This window comes from Anarhichas minor, unplaced genomic scaffold (assembly GCF_050575085.1).
Source record: "Anarhichas minor isolate MPS153535 unplaced genomic scaffold, ASM5057508v1 ptg000027l, whole genome shotgun sequence".
Lineage (NCBI taxonomy): Eukaryota > Metazoa > Chordata > Actinopteri > Perciformes > Anarhichadidae > Anarhichas > Anarhichas minor.
The window spans coordinates 18,615,766-18,637,955 of NW_027466473.1; the positions used below are offsets into that span (position 1 = coordinate 18,615,766).

At 40.4% G+C, this 22,190-nt stretch overlaps 1 protein-coding gene across 1 annotated transcript in view; it reads left to right on the plus strand.

The window, feature by feature from the left end:
- The first annotated feature begins 749 nt into the window (after positions 1–749).
- cadm1a (cell adhesion molecule 1a) overlaps positions 750–22,190 on the plus strand; it is a 330,300-nt gene continuing 308,859 nt past the window's right edge. The window contains exon 1 of the mRNA XM_076102623.1: positions 750–822. Within this exon, the coding sequence (XP_075958738.1) occupies positions 750–822 (73 nt within the window). The remainder of the gene's footprint in view (positions 823–22,190) is intronic.

Sequence of the window (22,190 nt, forward strand, 5' to 3'; positions counted from 1 at the left end):
CCTATAACTTCTTGGAGCTATTTTCCGCCTTCTGTTTTAGTAACAAGGATGTTTTGGATACACACAATAAACAAAGGAAATGGCAAGCATAGTCATTTTAATGCACTGTTTTCAATAAGTAGCACTAATATTGATTTTATTTCAGAGAGCGAACAAGACCGGCTCCCAACAGGTTGGCCAGCTCTGGTCCCACTCATTGCAGGTGAAGAATCCCCCCAAGCCAGAAGCCCCCACCCACCCACCCACACACACACAGTCCTTCCGGGGGGGGGGGGGGGGGGGCTTCTGGCTTCTAAAACACTATGCCTGGCCCTTCTAGCCTGAAATGTTGCCCACTTGGGTGAATCAATCCGTTTTTTAAATGTCCAAAACACACGAATACAAAAAAATATAAATATGGAAAAACCTGTTAAGTTCAGGAGCAACAGGATCATGAAACCATCATGGGACCCATCCAATAACACACACACACACACACACGCCTCCCTACTCGCCACTTCTGCAGACCTCCACAGCGTTAAAATCGTTGAGAACGTCGCTAGAGTTGTGTTTTTTCTCCATTCTGAGTAAATTCAAAGAGTTAGTGGCATACAAGACACATTATTTAAAAGCAACAACGATTTATCAAAACTGCGAATTAAATTAATATGGTAAACAGTACCCTCCCTTGCTCGCATCTCATTATCTGACTCCCGTTGTAGCTATAGGTGAAGCTGCCTCTCTCTGCCATACTGAAGCAGGTGTCCAACATGGCGATCACTGGCAGCGGTTCTCTCGCGACTATTCTCTTTTTATTCATGTTTCAAGCGGCTCTTCTTAAAGGTAGGACTTTTTCCCATTCATTGTCTAAACGGAATGCACACTTTCCTCTGAGATTTGCGTGGATGCAGATGGATGAGTGTCATTTTTTTATTTTTTTTTACCAGCAATTGTTTTTACGTGGCAGTCAGTGCATTTAGATGCACGCTGTTGTTGAGCAAGTAAGAAAAAAAGCAAACTGTCCGTAAAGTTGAAATACAGGATGAGCAGATTTATGCGTCCGCGTGTACAAACAGGCGTTACAGATACGCTGTTTAGGAATACATCACTTTGGTCCGCTCACCATTATAAATCGCTTTGCAGCTACACAGCTGGCAACTCTAGTTCTGTTGCGAAAAAATAAACCACAACCTCAAAATAGCGTGTTGTTTTGTCGCTGAGGAGGCATAAAGAGATACATTTGGCATGCTCAAATGGTTTGTTTGTTTGCTCTGTCCGCTCGCTTGGTTACTTTTGTGGCATATTGTTCAGAACGGAGCCCGGGCTGCTGTAAATCACAGAGAGCGGTGCGTGGAAGTGGAATATGCAGCAGCACTGCCAGCGTGCAGTTTGAGGAAACGCTAAAGCAAACTCCATTCAAAACTCTGGTAATTTAATCGGACGCCACTGAGTGAGAGATTCATACAAATGAGAACGCAACTCGAGACCTATCCGCAACACTGTGACGTTCTGATGAAATCGGCGATAAGGTGGCTCCCGAATCTGCAGTTATTTAGCAATTAATCACAGTTTTTTTTTTTTTTTAATCGTTCACTATCGGCTATCCCGCTAGGATCCGGTGCGTAACGTTGTGCCATCTGAACCGCGGGCGAAGCTGTTATGAAAGTTGTAATTCCAATGAAACAACAACTGCTCAGTGTTTTAAACGCATGCCGAAGTGAAGAACACCTCGGAGTGGTCCAAACAATGGCCTCAGTGACCTCCTTACATGCATGCACTCGTGCTGGTAGACAAGAGAAGATTTATTTACCCGAGTTCCCAATTGGGTTCCTGTGTGTGTGTGTGTGAAATCAGGACTGGGTATACGCAGTAGCATCATGCACGGAAACATCAAAGGTTCGTGCGGGTGTAGTAATCTGAGTCAGATGCTTTTAAAAAGGGGTTCCGGATAAAGCTCGTGAGGAGTGAATTGTATAGCTTTTAAACGATTGCTGACGTTGTGAGTGATATCTGCGAGTTGGCGGGCTGCGGAACACAAACACACGTTTTATTTACCCCGGACTGATGCAATGAAGTGTTGTGTTTGGCTACAATGTTGTCAGTACGAAGTCCCTGTTTTCATAAGAGAGACGCACAGTCGGTTTGGGGGGGGAGTAATATGTTTATCTTTGCGCATTGATATGAGGATGTAGTGAAATACTAGTAGTCGGAGCAACGTGCCCCCCCTTCTCCTCCACCGCACGCGCATGCTGTTATAAACTAGAAACCCATTCAAAGAGGTGACACGATTAAACATCTATGTCGTGACACTGCGGCTTTGTGGGGGATTTTTCGTGGTGACGTCAAGTCACTTCTGTCATGAATGATTTCAAACATTAAAGTTACTCCGCGCAAAAAAAGAAGCTGCTCTTTATAAGAATAGCCCATAAACCTTTTTTTCTGCTGAGTTCGAGCCTCTGATGCGGAGAATGACGGCGAGGCAGATGTCGCCGTTTTGTCACATTGTGGATTATCCAACAGGGTTTTAATCCATTACGTTACAGCCATGAAAATGGGTGCACGCTGCTTAATGTTGTTTTTGATTTGGAGGAGACAGTTTGACAGACTCATAAGGCACGAGCTGAACAGGGTCTTGCTGATCTCTGGGCAGTGTGCACGACTGTACCTTCACGTTAAAGGGCTCCACTGATTTCAAACGAAATAAAAATAAATGGGAGGTTGGTGCTTTGGGGGTAAGAATTGGGGGTAAGAATTGCCGTGCGGCCAAAGAGAAGCCTGCATTAGTTAATTTCACCCCAACTATATAAGTTCCATTCTGGCACGCGGGCTCACCTCGCACGGTCATCAAATCACACAAGTGCTCCGAATGAAATGGATTTATGAGGAAGCATTCACAGCTCACTGCGTTCCACTGCCGAGGCTTTTGTTTCAGATGAGGGAGTGGATACAGAGAGTCTCTCTCTCCCGCCCCCCCAGACAACGTTCATCCTTTTTGGAAATAAGCGAATCTTTTTATAGGATAGGTCATTGGTGCATAGGTGCAGAATATATATATGCCATTTTATTTAACTGACTCAAACAGGAAGTCACATTTTACCATGAGTAAATCTCACAAAACCCTATTATATTCATTTCATTTGGTGAAGTTATTCTTTCGTCAAAGATGAGGGGCTCCAACCGGGCGCTGAGGTGAACGCTTCTTCATTTTCAAACAAGAAAGATAACTAAAAATGAATTTCATAGAGTTAATTAGAGACAGCCTGAAAACATGTTGTCACCAAAGTACCAGTAAAAGCACATTGTGTGTGCGTGTGTGTATATTTTTATATATATATACACGCAGTGTGTCTTAATTAAGTCTGCACACAATCATATAATAGTGTGATTGCAGTCATTCATTTGACTTCAACAAACTATTAGACTTCCGTTTTTTACTCTTGATTTACAGATTTCTAAATTTTAATCACGTTTTGTTTATGTTGTGTGTGTTTTTAAACGGTGAAGGTGCTTTTAAAGTTTAGGTAATGTCCAGAAAATATGTTTTTGTTAGAAAAGAGAGAAGAAGAATCAGAAGAAAAGCACAGTGCATTACTACGTCCTTTAGTCATCTTTTATCCAATGGTTCTGTACATAAGCATGAAGTAAGTCCATGTGTAATGCAGATTATACACTGAGAACACCAGGGGCGTGGTGCTTTAGAGGCATTACTGGAGAGCTTGCTGAGACTTGAAAACTTGGTGGGGCAATCCTTCAGTTTTTGGTGAGAAGCACATTTGTTTTCATTTTTTGTGAAGTTATGTAATGTGAGACAGTGCCGGTGAGAGCTGGGTCCGCTTGTGTGTTGAATGCAGGGAGAGAGTATGTTGACATGACCATGACAAAGTTAATAAATGTAGGTATGGTGAGTGTTTGGGTGACTTAAACACAAGTTCTTTTCTCAGTAGTTTTTTTACATGGTTCTCGTGTGTTTGATCTTGCACACTGGTTTTGATTCGTATGTTTCATGACGTTGCAGTGGATGAGAGCGTCTACTGTGTAGATCTGATGTTTGCCAGAGAATACCTACATATTCCCCGTTGATTCTGCAATTTTAGGTTGCTTGTTTTTCATGTAGTGCAAATAATCATGCTCTCTTCAGACGGTGGACAGGAGAAAAGTAGATCCCTTTGCAACCTGTTACTTTTACTACATGTACTCCATGTGTTGAGTGAATCCACCTATTTGCTTCTGGCATTAGAGACAGCATCTTATTTTACCATAAAGCCTAATGCATAACTTAAACCATTATGTATTCTCTGTATGCTGGTGGTTATTGGCTTGAGTTCACTGTTTACATTACTGATGATTGCTTATATATGTATATGCAAGCTGAAGGGTGCATGAACTGCCATCTTTACTGCTCAACATTAATGACGGTCAATTTTTACTTGCCTCTATACAATTAGTCTGACTCATTAATGGTCATCAGACTAAAGATGTCTTTATTAATATATGTCTTTATTGAAGTAATTTAAATACACCAAACTGCTCAATACATAGTTGGAGTTTCGTTGGGATGATTCCAAACTGTATTAATATCGCGGGTATCATGTCTACCACTCAGAGAAAAGTCTTTTGATTTAAAAAAGAAAAAAATCTCAAAATGTATTTGACGTGCACACACAATGAATCTCAGACGTGATTGTTTACCACCACCCCTTCCATGTGAAAGCTCATTTAAGATTTGATCTCATGTGGCGTGCTTATCCCTTGTCACCCTCGAGCCTGTTGTTGTTGTCGTCGTCTGTTCCTCAGATTCATCGCTTCGCTCACAAAATGAATGATGGGCGCTGTGTGTTCAGTCTGCCATACTGTCAGTTTACAGTTACAAATGACAGTATTCAAGGAAGTCCCCATTTCATGGAGTCTGAAAGGTCCAAAATGAGAAGGTGAATCTTGATATTTTGCTCATTTCACAAACATTCATTTTGTTCATCGGTTATTGTATTGAGCTAGTTAGTCTCGTGTATCCAGAATGATGCTCCTTCAGGAGCAGGAGTTGAGATCTCTGCTGCACACAAAGCATTCCTACTTTGTCGATGCCAGGCATTGAGAAATGTATTGTCTTAGTATCCAAACCACAATAATCACCATGCTGTGAAGTCTCTCACAGCAGGTGATGTTTGTTGTCCCAAAACCCATATCATCACAAATATCTGTCTCATTTGAAACAGATTTGTTTATTTCTTAATACCATACAAAGTATTGTTGCCAATATGGCTGCCGAGTTTCATTTCGTCATCCGTAATGAGCTGAAAAATAGTAGTAGTAGTTCATTTGTTTCCAAGTACAATTTATTTATTTTCTTATATTAAAATTGCCACATTTGTTATCACTGCGAACCGGCACTGACTCTGTGCAGCTTCAGTTACAAAGGAAGCCTGTCTCAGACTCTGTTGAACAGCAGCATGGTTTTGGCTCAGTCAAGTTGGTAGGAGCCCTGGTGATGGAAAACAGGTGTGGAAATGGACTTGTTCTCCCTCTGTGCCCCCCAGCAGCCTCTCCAGCTGTAATGAAGAACAATGGCTTTATTCCTGAAGGGAGAGGACCCCAAGTGACCCATCCCCCCGGCTCCTCCTCCTCTTCCTCTTCCTACCCCAGCCAGTCTACAGTGACTCTGCTGGCAAGCCGACAGATGACTGGGCTGGGTCGCATCTGGCCTCTGTGCACTTAGTGTAATCAAACGGAGGAAAAAAGATTCATGGGCCTACTTGTTAGTGAGCCGCCGACTGATGGGGTGTCAAGTAAGCACCCTCCGATTCCAAATCTCTTGAGGGTTGGAGGGTGAGGGAGGGGGCGTGGGCAGCAATCTGCCGTCCTGAATGCAGCCTATAGGCCGAGGTATCGAATTCGACTGTGCTGTTCAAGTTTGACAATCTGGCTGTGAAATGAGTCAAATTGAACTGACAGTTGCATATTTATGATCGTATTTACATAATGTTGATGTACAAAAGGCTAGTGAGGTGAATGCAAATATTTTCCAAAGATCACTTGTAGGAGTCCAGCTGAGGCCTCTAGCAAGTGTGTACGAAGAACAAATGCAGCCTAGTTCAAGGGGTGAGAATAAGATTCGAGGGAGCCGAGGCATCACAAGGCCAGACTGCGTTCATTCAGGGATTAAAGTAAACAAGTCGTGTCCACTTTTTCACTTCCAGCTCTACTGTACACAGAAAAATCACTCAGCCAATTATAATTTTGAGGGGCACTTCAGTCATTTAACCAATCAAGATCGTTTTTTTCTCAATATGGTTTTGTGCGACATAGACGGACTGTGAGAACAGTTGCAGAATGTCTTTGCGGCTCTGGAGGAGCTTTGTCAAGTCTGTCTTCAGGGTTTTCTCAGCTCAGGCTCGGACACTACAGACTTATTATAAAAAGTCTGTGCTACAAACTGGAGGCCTGGAGTTTGAAAGACATCTGCCGCTTTTGGAGCGTGACCCATACTGGAGACTTATGGTGGACGTCCAGCAAACAGAAGGACGTGGCGCAACCCTTAAACAGTTGGGTTTGCGTCAGGCCGATGGGCGGAGCTTGGTTTACCCATGACTGTCTTGCACAAGGCGGACGGGTGACAAGCTTTTTTTTTTCTGTTTTATGGCTAAACACTTAGATATGTTTCTGAAAACATTTGAGGCGACAAATAGGCAATGCAGTAACATAATCTGTACAGTTATCAGATGTGGAAACCCCATGAGCATGTAATCGGTCAGTGCATGTTTTAACATAAGCCACTGTAGCTACAGATAAAGATATGTTGGTGACCAGGATACAATTACAGATCAGTTCAAACGAGTGAGTCCAATCTCTTTTTTTTCCATTTGTGCTAAATGCATATAGGTCGTTCGGACTCCCTCCCTCCCCACACTCCAGTCTCCCTCTCATTCACAGAGAAATGCGATATTTTTAACCTTTTACTAAATAGTCAGTGCGGCTGTCGTCTTTGAGCAGGATCGACTTTTCTTTTTTGGAACAAAACGTTTCTTAGTCATCACTCACCGCTCTTCCCTCCTGTCTGTCTGCGTTACGGCACCGCCACGGCTCAACTGCCACTGTGAGAGGCACACAGCGATTGGTTGCGCCGCCCTACGTTATGCGTTTCTAAAAACACCATGATTGGGCCAAACGGGGAAGTCCAGACAGAGACGGTCCAGCCAGCTGACACCTTACTGTCTGTCCATTTATTGAATAGAGTCAGGTTGAATGAATCTTCGATGGTGACGCTTCCAAGGTCTTTTGTTTTTTGGCTTTCAATCTGACAGAATGATTCCATTACATTGTGTATTTTGTCTTGGGGTTGGAATTTAACGTAATTTCTTGGTCGGGTTGGTCTGTCTGCACTTTGGTTAGAGCTTTTATGTTGTCAACTTCAGGCCAGATTGTCGTACACTTTGGAATGGATTTGAATGACTACCAGAGGATGATTCTTTGTTTTTTTTGGTCGCCACCAATCCTTCCTCTTGTGCTGCCTTTAGGACCCTCAAGTAGAGTGTTTTCACTCTACTTGATTTTTTTTCATTCTCTCTCATAGAGAAACAATGGAAAAAAAAAACAACAGCTGGCCTTTCATTGTGAAGCCCAAGGAGAAGCCCTGGCAACATCAGAGAGCAGCCTCCGGCAGGTGGATCTGCCCCGCACCTCTGACACATGGAAGCAATCCTGACCAAACACTGACAACTGGAGCACTCTGCAAGCACTCACTCACGCACACACACACACACACACACACACACACACACACACGCACATATATATGATCACAAGCCAAAAAATAAATAAGAGTAGAAGAAAAATGTGATGACAGAAAAAAAAATATATATATTATATCTATCATATGGTGCTGTGGCCCAATTCTTTTCCTTTTTTTTCCGCACCAGGGACCAGGTGTTTGCACATCCAGGCAAAAATACTCCGGTGCAAGACAAAACCCCCTAAACTGCAGGGCACACTGTTAGGCTCCAAATAAATAGTTGATTTCTCTGTTTCAGGCAACGTTTCGATCTGTAAGGTCTTCCTGAGGCCTGACATGGTGTTGCATGCTTTTTTTTTGATCAAAGGTGAATGTTCTGTTTACAGTACATGTAACACACTGCCACACAAATACATTTACTCAGCTTGGAACGAAACACAACAGTGTTCAGACGACCAAACTGACATTCTTGTATAGTACAGTAAGCGGCCTGTGTCAAAAACACAAATTTGTACATAAGAAACATTTCCAGGGTTAACTGCCATGGTGAGAAAAACATCTAAACATTTTGACCAGTACGGCTCACACGATGACAAAATAACTTTCCATTTTGGTGGCACTGGCAAATTTACTGACACAATAACTCGAGTTTGGGAGCATGAATGAAATGTTTTGGGTGAGTTGTTGCAGACACGCAATAGACTTGTGATGTCCCATGAAACAGTTGTGACAATTGCACTGACAGTTAAGGGAATGTTGGGACCGTTTCTAAAAAAATGAGCCGACGCGATTGAGAATGACTGAAATGCTTGAGATGATAAAAGAACGCTTCAAATGAATACAGTCCTTGTATGAAATGACACATTTAAATGCATTGATTTCCTCACAGAATTCAACCCCTGTGGATTCTTCCCGCATTCATAGTGCCGCTGGCTGAATACACGCTTGATTAAATTGTTGTGTATTCGTTGTTAACAATCTCCATGCCATAAATTCACAATACTGGCCTTTATTTACAGCATCAGCAGAGAGAACCAGGTCTTTAATTTCACCAAGGTTATATTAGAGCCTTGCCATCACTCATCTTCCAACAATTCCCCCAGGTTTACCTGTTATTTTGACTTATTCGGTACAATGCACATTTTTGCTGCATTTATTCCATAAGTATAACAATTCAGTGATGTTGTATTCGTACAGAAATTCTGTTTTCACTCTCTAATAACTGTCAGTAAAACTCTACATTAAGATGTTTCACATTAAAAGTCTTCCATCAGCTCAACCGTGTATAATACCTCCATTTTTTTTTTGAGGGAGTTGAGTTTCATTGATGGTGGCTTAACAGCAAACAATAATAGCTAATGTGTCTGAGTAATTCTGTTTTTGTACTTATGAAATAATACATTTGGCTTTCATACCTTTATACCTTTCACAAGTTATCAGAGGCCAAAGTGAGTCTTACCAACAGTCTTAACACACAATGGTATATTTATGTATACATACATTCACATAATTGACAAATCACGGTCATGCCAAGGACACAGGTGCCGTTCTAACAGTAAAAAAAATGTGGAAGCCCTATAATCCGTGCTTGCGGTTGACTAATCTAATCTGCTGTCCCGAGTGAGCCATTGTCAGTCACAGCGAGAAATGTTTTCCATTCCGTCTTTTGAATTTACAAAAGACAACAAGTGGCCTTTGATTGCTCTTTTCCTCCCAGTTTGAGGCCTTCATCATCTTGCTCTACTGTGGAGTCACAGGGAGGCATCGCTCGCCGTAATTGGGCCCATTTTGCCGGCATTCATAGATACAATGCCAAGTTCAACAATGCCTGAATAAGGAATCAATGCATATCATTTGTGCTTTCAACCAAATAAACAATACAGCTGGTGTTCCGCTGTAATCGTCTGAGGGGAAATTAATGCCCTTCTGAATACAATACAGGTATGCATCCGCCATCGTGGCACAGTAGGCTTGAGTGATCTGGGTTTCTCCCATCTTTCATTTTACATAACACTTCAGCTTGTATTACATTTCAGGGAATTTGCTCCTGATGAGACCCTTCAGGCTGATTCACTGTATCGCATGGAACTGGATCCCTTCTCCCCGCCGTGCTCAGTTCCCGTCCTTTGTCTCATCTATTGTAACTCTGTCTTGACTGATATTTTCTGCACTAATGCCAGACAACTGCTGCACAATAAGGCACCATCTCATTTCCTTTGTGTCCTAGTTGGATGATGCAGAGGGAAATCTTACCTGCTAAAAAACAATTGGGGCCCTCCCTTGTACGGAAATTGTATATTGTAAGGCTGCGAAGCACCACTTAATTCCATTTAGTGTCCCAATCTGTTTCTCTTTTGCGCTGAAAAATAACTGGCAATAACACAAAAACCTTCAGGAGTTACTTCATGTTTCACTAGTCATTATTCAGGCCGACTAACACAGTATGTTTCTTCACAAGGGATGAACACTGAGCTATTGCAAGGAGAGGATATTGGGCTCCATTCACAAACGGTGCATACAAGCGTTTTACGCATGAATCCGGGATTCATCGATATTTAATTGCTTGAATTTGTTCGTACTTTGAACAATTTTAGATGTGCCTCGGACCATGCATACGCACAAATGATGAATGCCCGACTGTCTTAGCAAACGCACACCTTTTTAAACTAAATGCATTGCATATTAAAATCACATTAAGAAAGGCTTTAATAGACACTATTTAAAACCGTTAATTTACTAATGCATTGGCCAGATGTATTAAATGACTATGAAATCGTGACTATCATTAATTGTCATTTTTAAAGACAAATTATCTAAATTATTTACAATACAAATAATTTAAGTTTTGCAGTTTGAGCTGATCACAGTGATATTGTCGTGTTATACGACAGTAGCCAATTTAAAAATGAATGGTGATTTTGTGAGGATAAATTAATGAATTTAGAATTATATTAGCCTATAATTTGAATTGCAGAGTGTAATTTATCTAAGGTTTTCAAACTCAAAATTTCTTAACTGTAATGAAATATGTACGATCCATTTGTGAAAAATGTAGGCTTGGATTACAGCAGACTAATTGTACACGACTTCTACGACGGGTCAGGACCAATTGTAAACTGAATTCGTACCTAAAAGAAAAATATAAAGGCAAGAAAATTGGTGAATGCTGCAAGTTCTCATAAATCACTTGTACACGCCGATTGTTTTCATGATATAGTTAACTCTTTCACACCCAGCCCTTGGTTGAACCAGGCTCAACTGTCATATTATATGTCAATTGACGGTGTTGGCCAATGAAACAGTGTAAACGCACATTGCGCGTATAATACATGGTGAATGTAATGGGGATAATTATACCGTTTACCTCGTGGTTGACTGTGCTGTTTTCAGTCTCTACACCCCGTCAGATTGTTCACTTGCTGTGCTGTGAATTACAGGGTGTTCTTTTTGGCAATGAAAGTGATATCGTGATGTACAGTATATAAATATGTTCATGTTACTTGTCAAAGCAGTAGCAGCCTGTGAAGTTCTACATAGTGCTAGCATCCCGTGGGTGTCACAGTAGGTAATAAAAAGGTTCCTGTCCAAAGCCAAAAATAACGGAAGCAATTTAAAACACCTTTTTGATTTATCAGTATAGTAGCTCTATTGCCTTTTTGGTTTCTTATTCCTCGGGAGCCGACTAGCTCCTGATCAAGTTGTCAGGTTCTGTTGCCTACCAATATGAAAAACGGAGTTAAAGCAGAAATGGCATGTTGGCACCATAAACGGGATTCCTTTGCCCAGTGAGTCTATTCAGCATTTAGTGCAGTTAGAATTGGCAGCAAACATCTTATTGATGAAGACTATAAAGAGGATGTTCAATGTGAACTCAGGGTTTTCCTGACTCACAAAGTACCCTTGATGGAATGCTACGCTTGCGGTGCTTTGCGCCGCAAGCTCTCTGCAGTTTGGCCTTCTAGAATCTAGTGTCTGTATGGGGATATTTGACTGTGGATGAGTAGATATGTGGTTATTATGACTTAGACTGAACATTTTGACTTGACAATGTCTTCTAGAGCAGATAACTTGCAAACTACATGGACACTTTACAAAAGAAGTAACTTGTTTATCAAAATGCCAAGATGAGTTTCGCTTCAAAGACCACAGTATTATAAGACTATTATATAACCACTCCCCAAAGATTGAAATGTAAAGAGGGTGTATTTTTATTTTGGCATCTGTCTCTTAGTGGAAATAAGTGTACATTTGGTTTGTTTATTTCCAGTAACACAATTAATCAGGCCCTGGAAACAACAAGATTTCAGCAAATAGGACAACCCACCCCCTGTTCTCCATCAGCCTCTGATCTGAAAGACTTTGAATCCAGTTCAATGCATATATCTTCTTGCTCTCTCCCTTGAATAAGGCACGCAATAACATGGAAAAATTATGAATATTTCTGATAAATCACTACAAATGGCAACAGAAATAAGAATATAGTATAGTTTTCTTTTTTCCCCGCAGGTCAGTGCCCACGGAAAAACATTGATTGATTTTAGGGGTTTTAAGCTACATTGGAGTTGGATAGCAGAACATATTTCAGTTGTCTTGTATCTGGTTGCACTTTTACTTCGTAACAATCCAAAAAAGGCAAGTTCTTCTCTAGACCCAGCCCCAAGCACTCGCATTGAGCGAGCACTCAGGGAGAAATCACATCCTGCGGGAGGCACAGACACCAATTTGTCCACCAAAGGGAACAAAAGCAGAGTGCCTGCACGCCATGCTCCCACACAACTTTAATGGACGGACAACACTTGGAACCCAAGCCTCTCTGCCAGGTCATGTCTCTTTGCTGTTTGACCTCAGGACAAGCTGTTATGCTGAAACTGTTGTCCGTCCCTCCATCCATTACAAGTTATTCGGGAGCGTCCCTGTGTGTGGGCATTGTGATTCCTCCATGAGTTTTCCATAGCCAAGCACTTAATAAGTAATGTTTGTACTTCGTCTTCTAATTATACTTTAACAGCAGACTAAATGCAGTGCAGCCAAAAGACACTTTGCTTTGTGTAGGAGGTGAACGACTCAGTGAAATGTAGGACATCACTAACTGAATTTGAAATAAATGAGCCAGACTTTGACAAAGTGCCTGCAGTTGCAATTGGAACTGAAAAATCTTTAAATAACAATAAAGTGAACATGACAGATCGACGGGATCTACTTAGTAAAAAGACAACATTGGTGTATTTATGTGTTGTGGGTCTTGAGAATTTACACAAGACTTTACCTGCTCCCTCAGCCCTAACATACTCGACTTAAGCAGTGGATCCAACTTTAAATGAGCTGAAATGTTCAGTTGGAACATCAATAAGCTACTATTTATATTAGGGTTTACTGGAAGTTGTTTATAACACCATGGGAAGGGTATATGTCTCAGACTGAAAATAGGAATGAAAGGAAATGTTTGAACCCGGCTGTTTTTTTTTTTTTTTCAAAGCAGTTCCCGCTGCTTTGAAGTGTGTAGTATTTGTTGGGCTTCACTTGGCTGTCAGATTAATACCTTCTCGACTAAAAATGAAAATGGGTGAAGGAGCAGTTAATCCGCATAAGAATATTTTTTGAGGATGAGAAGCTGCGAGTCTAGCAGACTGTCTGCGTATTGATTGGTTGTCTGGCATTGCAGAGTTGACCTGACATGCCAGGATCCTCTAATTCCCTCTACATTGCTGATTGCTGAACAGAATCGTGGCTTATCTTAACATTTCTTCTTTGAGTTACCAGTTGTGATGGTACAATGCCCGCAAAACAGTAATCAGTAGAGCTGAAGAAAATGTTGCATTCTGAATCTGTGCATTTCAGGGGCCACTGACCTTTTGAAAACTGTTTACTTGAGGTGGCATGGTGGTTTCCCATTAATAATTGATCAGTGAGGAAATTATGTTTACCTATTGTAGGAGGAGGTAAATGTTGTCCGCTTCACCACCTACGTGCGGAGCTTTACAAGTTTAGGTATTTTGAAGCTAACTGGAGTGACAGCATCATGTCCAGCAGTTATTAACAGACTTTGTATATCCACCCATCCACAGTGGTGGGGACGAGGCCAATTAGACGGACTTAGCAGTAGTAGATTACAATATGGAGATATAGCCGCATCTACTATACAGTTTTTATATTACCTCTCCCCATTTTTTATCATTTTTGTAAACATACTTGACCACTAACAGAATGGACTTTGTGAGTTTACATACAGCAACTTCATTAGTTCACGATCCAAGCCTTTGGCTTGTCAAAATGAAACCTGAGAACAATGCTCTCGCTCACCACCACCTCCATAGCCACTTAGCACATCGCTGTCACTTTCCATCCTCCATGTCATCTCTGACCTGTTGAACAATGCGAGCGGAGGATGGCGCTTTGCTCCACATACATTATATTACCTCCTACACCAGAATGATTGGCCGATAATTATATGCTTAGAAAGCTCTAATGGTGCTTCTTGAAAGCCATATAGAACCATTATACCTCACATATTGTAGGAGGTCCTTTTTTTTTGCATATATCATAAGCTCCTTAAGTGAGGCAAGACTGTGCTCTTGTTCCAAGTTTATAGTTGAAGTCTTAGGTTTTGAGACTTTTGCCTCCATGTCATTTATTACAATGAAGACCGCACTTATTTGGCCTTTTATTCTCAATCTGTTTAACCGACCATAACAATAGGCTTCATTCAGGAAGCGATACGAGACCAAATTTCCCCTTGGTTTTGTTAGTATCCACGATTTGTTGTTACGTTGTCAGTACCCATTAATTTCTGACATTCTCCAATATTTTCTTCTTCTCTTGGGTTTACGAGTGGTCGAGAGCATAACGGATACATCTTTTTTTACATAGTCCACAAATCGTAAATTTGGCAATGATTATATTATTGAATAAGCGGGCTAAAGAAATACTTTTGGTCAATTTATCCCAATTACAACCACAATACTGATGCTCTGGAACATCGGCACTAAACCGTTGAACAATTCAGTGTGTACCAGTACAATCAAGTTAAGTATACTTCTGTAGAAGGACCTGTAAATATGGAAGGAAAATTGTCAAGTGATTGCTGTTGTCCAATGCACCAGAGATCTGAACAATGTTATGGCAGAAATACAATCACCTCAAGGTTAAACAAATCTCATTTTGGAGTAACAACTGTATTATCCGGGTCATTAAGTAGTCAAATCGGTCATCAATCAATTGGTGATTTGTGATTTTAATTTGGTAACATATTCCGTGGTCCGTCAACAATATTAATAAAAAGGGGCATAGTGTGAAAGAGCACATTAGACAGTAAAAATCAATTCATTGTGTCCTCTGTCACCCACAGATGGTGCCACTTCAATCTCCTTCCCATTTTGTCACGCTAATGTGCCGAAAGATGACAAGGGTGGGTCATTTCAGAGCAAAAATAGCAAAGGCTGAGTGTGATGGCCATGTCAGTCTGCTTTCTATTTTGTCTCACTAATGTTTGGATAAATGACATCTGTGGGTCATTTCAGAGGACAAATTGCAAAAGTAGTGAACTGTGACTGCAAGTCCAGCACTACGATTTGATCTTTTACTATCTTCTGTAATACTAAGATGAACCCTGAGAATTTCATGTAGGACGTGAACATTTTGCACATTAATCATATGGGGTCACATTGATTATTTAAAACTGTGAGCTCTCTTCTGGAGTCTTAAACGGCAGATACCATCTGGACAATTCTAAAAGGATTCTTTCTTGTAAATTTAATTTTGCCTATTGTAAAATAATTTCAGAGACTAACAAGGATTTTACTTGCATGCTATCAAGTTATGCGGAAGGTGTTGTGTTGCGACTATATTTATAGAGCAACAACACGGAGCTCTATAGTCCAAACTAAGACGGCAAACTTTATTACTTCTTTCAACCTTTGACAAATGCAGCGCAGACCAGATTCACTCTTTCCGTTGTGACCTTTAACAATCCAAGCCCTAGACATATATAATACTAGCAGGTGAGTTATTTGCATTTTCAAGTTGTTTATTTGGCACACCCCTAATGTTTAAAGGCCTTTTAAGGATATGATACAATATAGAGGTATGTGAGAATGTTTGTTTTGTACAGTTTTTTTTCGTCAGTTGTGTTGAAAATCTTTATTTCAAAATGCTATATCTAATGACATTGATACTAAGGACAGTGATTCATTAGTAAGCAATACTGAGCCAGGCTGATCATTTTTTGTCTTTGAGTAGTTGTTTAAATTAAATATCAAAATGACCTCAATTAATCAGCAGATACCAGGCTTATTGAGTTCTTGGTTTTAAGGCCCTCACCTACTTTAGCCCTCACTTATTAAAGATGGCTGCTAAAGAACAGTAATTCAAGTGAAGATTGAATAACGGCCTGTTATAGACTGTACAGTGTTTAATTTTCACTTTTTCAGATAGCTGTGTTTGGGCCTTACATGTCTTTTGTCTTCGTTTCTCTTTGATTTTCAGATACTTTTTGATTGGGGCTAGGTATTTAACACCAGTGTTTTTCTTTTGTTACTGACTGAAATATGTCTTTAGCACACAGTATCAGACACATCAAGGACTAAAACCTGGCATTTTATATCTGGTCAGAATTGCCTTCTGGTGTTTTTGTGAGTTTCAAATTTTATAACAAATTTTGCCAATTTTCATTCAGGCAAAAATGCTCTATTTCTACTTGTGTTTAGGCATTTTTATCGTCATAACGTCTGAATAACTCATCTCCTTTTTGTTAAATACAAAATAGCTATGGCTTAATGTATTGTATTTTTTTTACTGAAACTCCAGTATCGACTGGTTTTTAAAGGTCACCACCAGATCTTGACTGAATATGATTAAAGCATGCGTCTAAGAGGATAGGTTCCGCCCACAAGGATTTGAAATTCCCAAAGCGACCGTCTCAATCAAGTTTTCCCATGGGCCCCAAAAACTCTTTGGTTGGCCCTGACCTCTGTACATGTAGCTGCCCTACATTTCTGACAGAATATGAGCAGCATACCACATCCATGAATGCTGATACCTCAAACACGTACTGTACATTCATTCACAATGCAGAATGAAGAATTCGATGTACCCTTTGGCAATTCTCTTTGTAAGTCAGGCCCGTCACCCTGAGAAGACATTATGGTTTTATAAAGAAACCGAGTCTGTTGGTCAAGTATAGAATGGAAAAGTTTGTGTTTCGTCTGATTAGTTTTTAAAGCTGGATACTGCTCATTGTTCACGTTAGTCAAGTGGAGACTCCTGCGGCGCCACACAGATTGAAGCTGCTGGGACAAGAACCAGTGTTTTGCAAAAGCTGACACAGCCACTTTTCTATATGATTTTTGAGTTGGCGCCAGCGAATAATTTACCATGGCTTAGAGACTGGCAATGTGTTTCCCACTGAAATTAATGAGTAGTTGGAACAATTGGACATTGTTTAATGGAGGCTTAGCTGCGGGGGGGGGGGAGGAATCTAAAATACAAAAACGTGGAGGAAGTAGGATGGTAGTTTTGTTGTTGCTGTTCATTTAGGCAGTGTGTGATGACCTTCAAGGTTAAGGTTGGACTTTTAGAGACATTTTGTGGATACCCATTGTTTCATGAGCCATTTTTAGAATTGGCTATTGGATTATGTGTGGGCGCTGCTCGGCCTTGCTGTTGCATAGGACATGTTGGAAATCAGGTGTTGGTTTTCAATTTTCAAGTTTTTCATCTTTCATACATACTGTCTTCATAAAACATATTTGTGATATAACGAGCTAGTAGCTATGCTGATTCTCATGTTTTTTGCAGAATCTGACGTCCTTTGATATTTTAACACTGGTCCTGTAGATTAAGTGTGGAGATAAAAGTCTGTTGTTGAAGCAGGATTGCATATGTGAGGGATTGTTTTCACAGCAGTCAAATCTTTTTTCAGCCTTTCATATTAGCAGCCCTGACACAACCGCGTGGTCATTGTGCTCTCAATACGATCCTTACTCTGGACACAAGATGATCAGTTACCAAATGCTCTAAAGTTTAATACATTATTTGACACGCGGAGATAAAAGGAAATTTAATATTCGAACCTAAAAGTTGCTTCAGAATGATCTTGCTCGTTCCGTTTCAGAAAGAAAATGAATCTATGGCAATTCTGACAATCAAATAATCATTAAATTGATGTGTAAAAATAAAGCAGCTTCACTTAAATGATCATAATTGAAGATAGCATTTGGTGTTTTGATTGTTTGTTTGAAACTTAATAAAGAATACATGTTTGTGATTTGATTGGCATTTGTGATAATTTTTTCTGGCTTTTGAGAAACAACTCGGATAACAATGTATTACTAAAAATACTCTTATGTTTTGAAAGTCCTGGCAAGTAAATGAAAACTAGAGGATGTAGTTAAATCTTTATCTACCGTACTGGACTGTTTTCTAGAAAAAAAGTGTTAAAAGAATGCTGTTTGGGATTTTGTCCTAATATATTAGGGTTTTCCAAAGGTTCATCACAATACTACACCACTCATGCTAAAAAGTGATTCTTCATAACTGCTGGCTTTACTGGGCTGTAGTTAATGTACATATACAGACCAGACCACTGGTAGCTCACTTGTGCCTTATTTTCCCCGAACCCAGGCTTCCTCTGAAGTTCTGTTTTATTAACGTTCCTGCATGTATGGCAGCACAATCGGGCACCCCCTCAGAAACAAGGGGATAATGGTGCACCCAGGCTAGTTTTTGAGAATAATCAGTCAGGCCTGTGGAGAGGCAGCCTGGTAATTTTGCCCACTCGCACTGCCATCAGTGTAGCGTCACCATGTTGCTGCATGGAATAAATAGTGCATCAGTCAGCCTCGGCTCTTCATGCTGTTTTCACGACCTGCCTGTAATTCCAATGCTTATGCATAGCCTGCAGTCATCAGCGACAGCAACGTAGTCATAGTGACTAGAAAGCTTACATGGATATTACATGTATTTTACAGAAAAAAGCAATACTTTCACTTCATACACCGTTTATTTTTTTTATTAAGTAAAGTTATTAGAAAGTGGTACCACATTACTAAGACGGTATATCAAGTTTGTATCAAATTCAAATAACACATTCTCCTTTTTTGACTGTGTTAAAGAAAAAGAAAACGCATTTATTACTTTGTATAACATATTTTACTTGTCAAGCCTAGCGTGGTGCTTACCACCATAATGCAAACCCTGACTTTTAGAATTGTTTTGGGATATTAACTTTGAATCAGAGGATGTTAAACAGTTTCTTACACTGTTAATCCCACTGAGAATCAACACTCTAGTCTGCAGATATTTTTAGCTTTTAACAGGTATCGGCTTATTGTTTTTATCTACCAGTCCATATGATTAAGTCGTCATGGCTGTCTTCAAAGAGGGAGGATTTCCATATGAAAATTAAATGTTGCTGACTCCAAAAATGGACTACCAAGCATGCACATTTAGGGTAAGGGTGCTTACCCGATGGTATTAACCTTTTCAGTATGCATAGTTATATAACACTGCTCATGCAGTCTGCTATTTAAAAATAAATCATGCCCAAAGCTAAAGTGTACCTCAGTCTCTTTGCAACCCCCCCCCCCGGTGCCCTTTTTAGGTGCTTTTTTCCCCGAATGCGGGACCAGGCTGCCCTCGAGTCAGTGCATTAAAAGAAAGACCAGACATAAACTAGGTGTGATCTGACCTCTTGGAATCTCTACAAACAAAAACTGCTTTGATTCTGTCTAGGAATATATACTGTGGGCCCGGCCAAACATCCAGTATTTCACTGCTTCCATATTTAGATGCTTTGAACAGCTTTGGATAAAATATCCTGGCTTGTGCATGACTAGGATTAGGCCAGCTTCTCTACTCCCCAGGTTTAAATTAATCTATTACTAATAGGCTCTATACTGTTGCCAACTAATTACCTATTTTAAGGTCTGTTGGATTGTGCAGCGTTTCACCGCAATAATACAATAAATCAGTTGAAATGTAAAATTGTTCATTAAATATGTATCCATACCTTATTGGTTAATATTTCACAGCCAAAAGAGGGTTCAATGAAAGTTGTAGATTATTGAGATGGCTCATGACTTTCAAAGTGGCTTCATATATATGCTATACACTATACACATACTATGCAAACATTACATCCATATGTAGGTTTTGAATATGATATTTCAGCAGCACAGGCATGAATATGCTGCTTTAACAGCCTCCATTCATCTGGGAAGCCATACGACTTTGTACTCCTGGCTGAAGGTTTGCTCCCATTCAGCCAACAGCTTGAGAGACGTAGGCCACTGATGTTGGCCGATAAGGCCTGGCTTGCAGTCAGCGCTCCAGTTCTTCATTCCAGTTCTTCCAATAGGTGCTAGATAAGGATGAGGCACACTATTTTCTAACATGTCATTGCATGCACGCTGCAGTATTAATATTTTACTCCTTAACTAAGAACTAAGGGGCCTACTCTAAACCATGACAAATAGCGTCGCAAAAACACAAGGGACAGGTGTGTTCATTCTTTCGGGCATGTAGTGTAAAAGACATTTGGTTTGGTTTTTTTATATCGTCTTAATTGTACGGAAACTGTTATTTTGTGCATTTTTGTATTTTGGTTTGCTTTACATGGTCCCATTTGAAGAAGGCTGTCTTTTGAATCCTACCCCTAATTGGTAACTTAATTCCAATCCCCATTGATTTTATCTAAGTGTAATGAGCTTTATCGCTATATCTTGCTGGTTACAATTGCTCAACATTTTCCTCCTTAAAAAAAACCTTGCATGAGACTTGAGACCAAATTAGCCAAAATAAACCCAGCAAGTTTTAAATAAACCTTTGCAAAAAACGCTTGTTGTGAATGCACCCATTAACAAAAGATGGGGAAATTCTCTGTGGTGACCTACACTGATGCCAAACAAAGCTGACCTTTTCTCCTAGTCACATACAATTGCTCACACTTCCCCAAACAGCAAACCAAGCCTTATGGTTCCCTCCCTGCACTTAGCCTTCATCAAATATGAATCATCTCCAAGACATTGTGGCTTCGTTCACACCATGGTAAACTTATCCCAGCTGACAGAAATATGGAGAGAGCTGTGACGCTTAGAACTTGCTAATTACATTTTTTTTCCCACCTCTCAAACCAAATGGAGTGCTATGTACACATTCATTAACACGATGCTGCATGCTCCCTCTCATATAGTGTCTGCTTTCAGATTGCTCCGTATGAGACTATTAGAAGACATTAACTCAATCTTGTCATTCAGTGGGAGAAAGGTCTTCATGAGATTAAAGAGTAGGTATGTGTAGGGTATATGTGCTACCTGTCTTGAAAAGGTTGTAAAACATGAGAACACAAATAGTAGCTATAAATCCTAATTTAGTTCAAATGTACTACATCTAGCTCAGTGACATAGGGCAGTAAAGCAGTGTTATCCGCACACAGAAATGCTTCCCTTCCATACAAAGTTTTGGGAAGGGAACTACTTTTTTTTTGGTTTGCCCTCAATTTGTAGTGGAACGACACGAAATCCTTCCCGATTAAATCTGTATGGTGCTGGAAGAAGATGGACCATTCTCTGTGTGTACAAATCTATTTGATGGGAACTCCAAGCAGCCTCCTGAACCCCAACTGCGGGAGGCCGTGTATTTGATATCGAACACATTTCACATTACACGACTATCAAAGCAGCCGTGAATAGATTTCTCTGACGTGGTCGTATTTTTGTGCCGTGCGCGCGAGGCCTCGGCTCAGGCGGGAATGCAGTGTCTCCAAAGAGCAGTCGGAGCACCACAACGTTTCAAGAGATTAGAGGTTGGTCAGCCAGAGGAATCAAATCGATACATCCTCTCAGGGTAGGGGATTGACCATGCATTGATCCACACCTAACAGGAGCTGGGGGATGCACCAAGACCACTAAAAGCAGAGGTCTGGTGATTACAGTATTCCCATCTCGCAGCTGGATTTCTGATTCACAGAAACCAAGGCGGCATTTATGTGCTCATAAAAACAGTCCTTAGGTGAAGTGTTGAGTAAAATTGCTGTTGTACCTACACTGGCTTTTGCTAAATGTGAAACATCAGCAGACATGAACATCCAGATAATATTACACGAATGAGAAAGTCATTGTTTTGATGTCATCACAGCATCATGTTGAATTTTTCATTCATCAATAACAACTGACTTGCTACTTACATGTTAGAGGTAGAAGGTGAGATCAACAATATTTATACATTTCAGTTGGACCAAGCACCTTTGTACTACCTAAAATAAGGCCGGTGTTTTTGTTCTGTGCTGTACTGTAGAATCCTGCTTTACTCTAGAACATTTTTAAGTGCAATATTTTAAACAGGGATTTCATGTTTATGCTGAATAAAAGGAAAAGTTGTCCAGGGATCGAAACTGTTATTATAGATTGTGTCCTTTGAGCCACAAGGAGGTTTTTGTGTTAAGTTTCATGGGAATGAGTACCAAACAAGTGGCACGGTTGACCTGATTTAA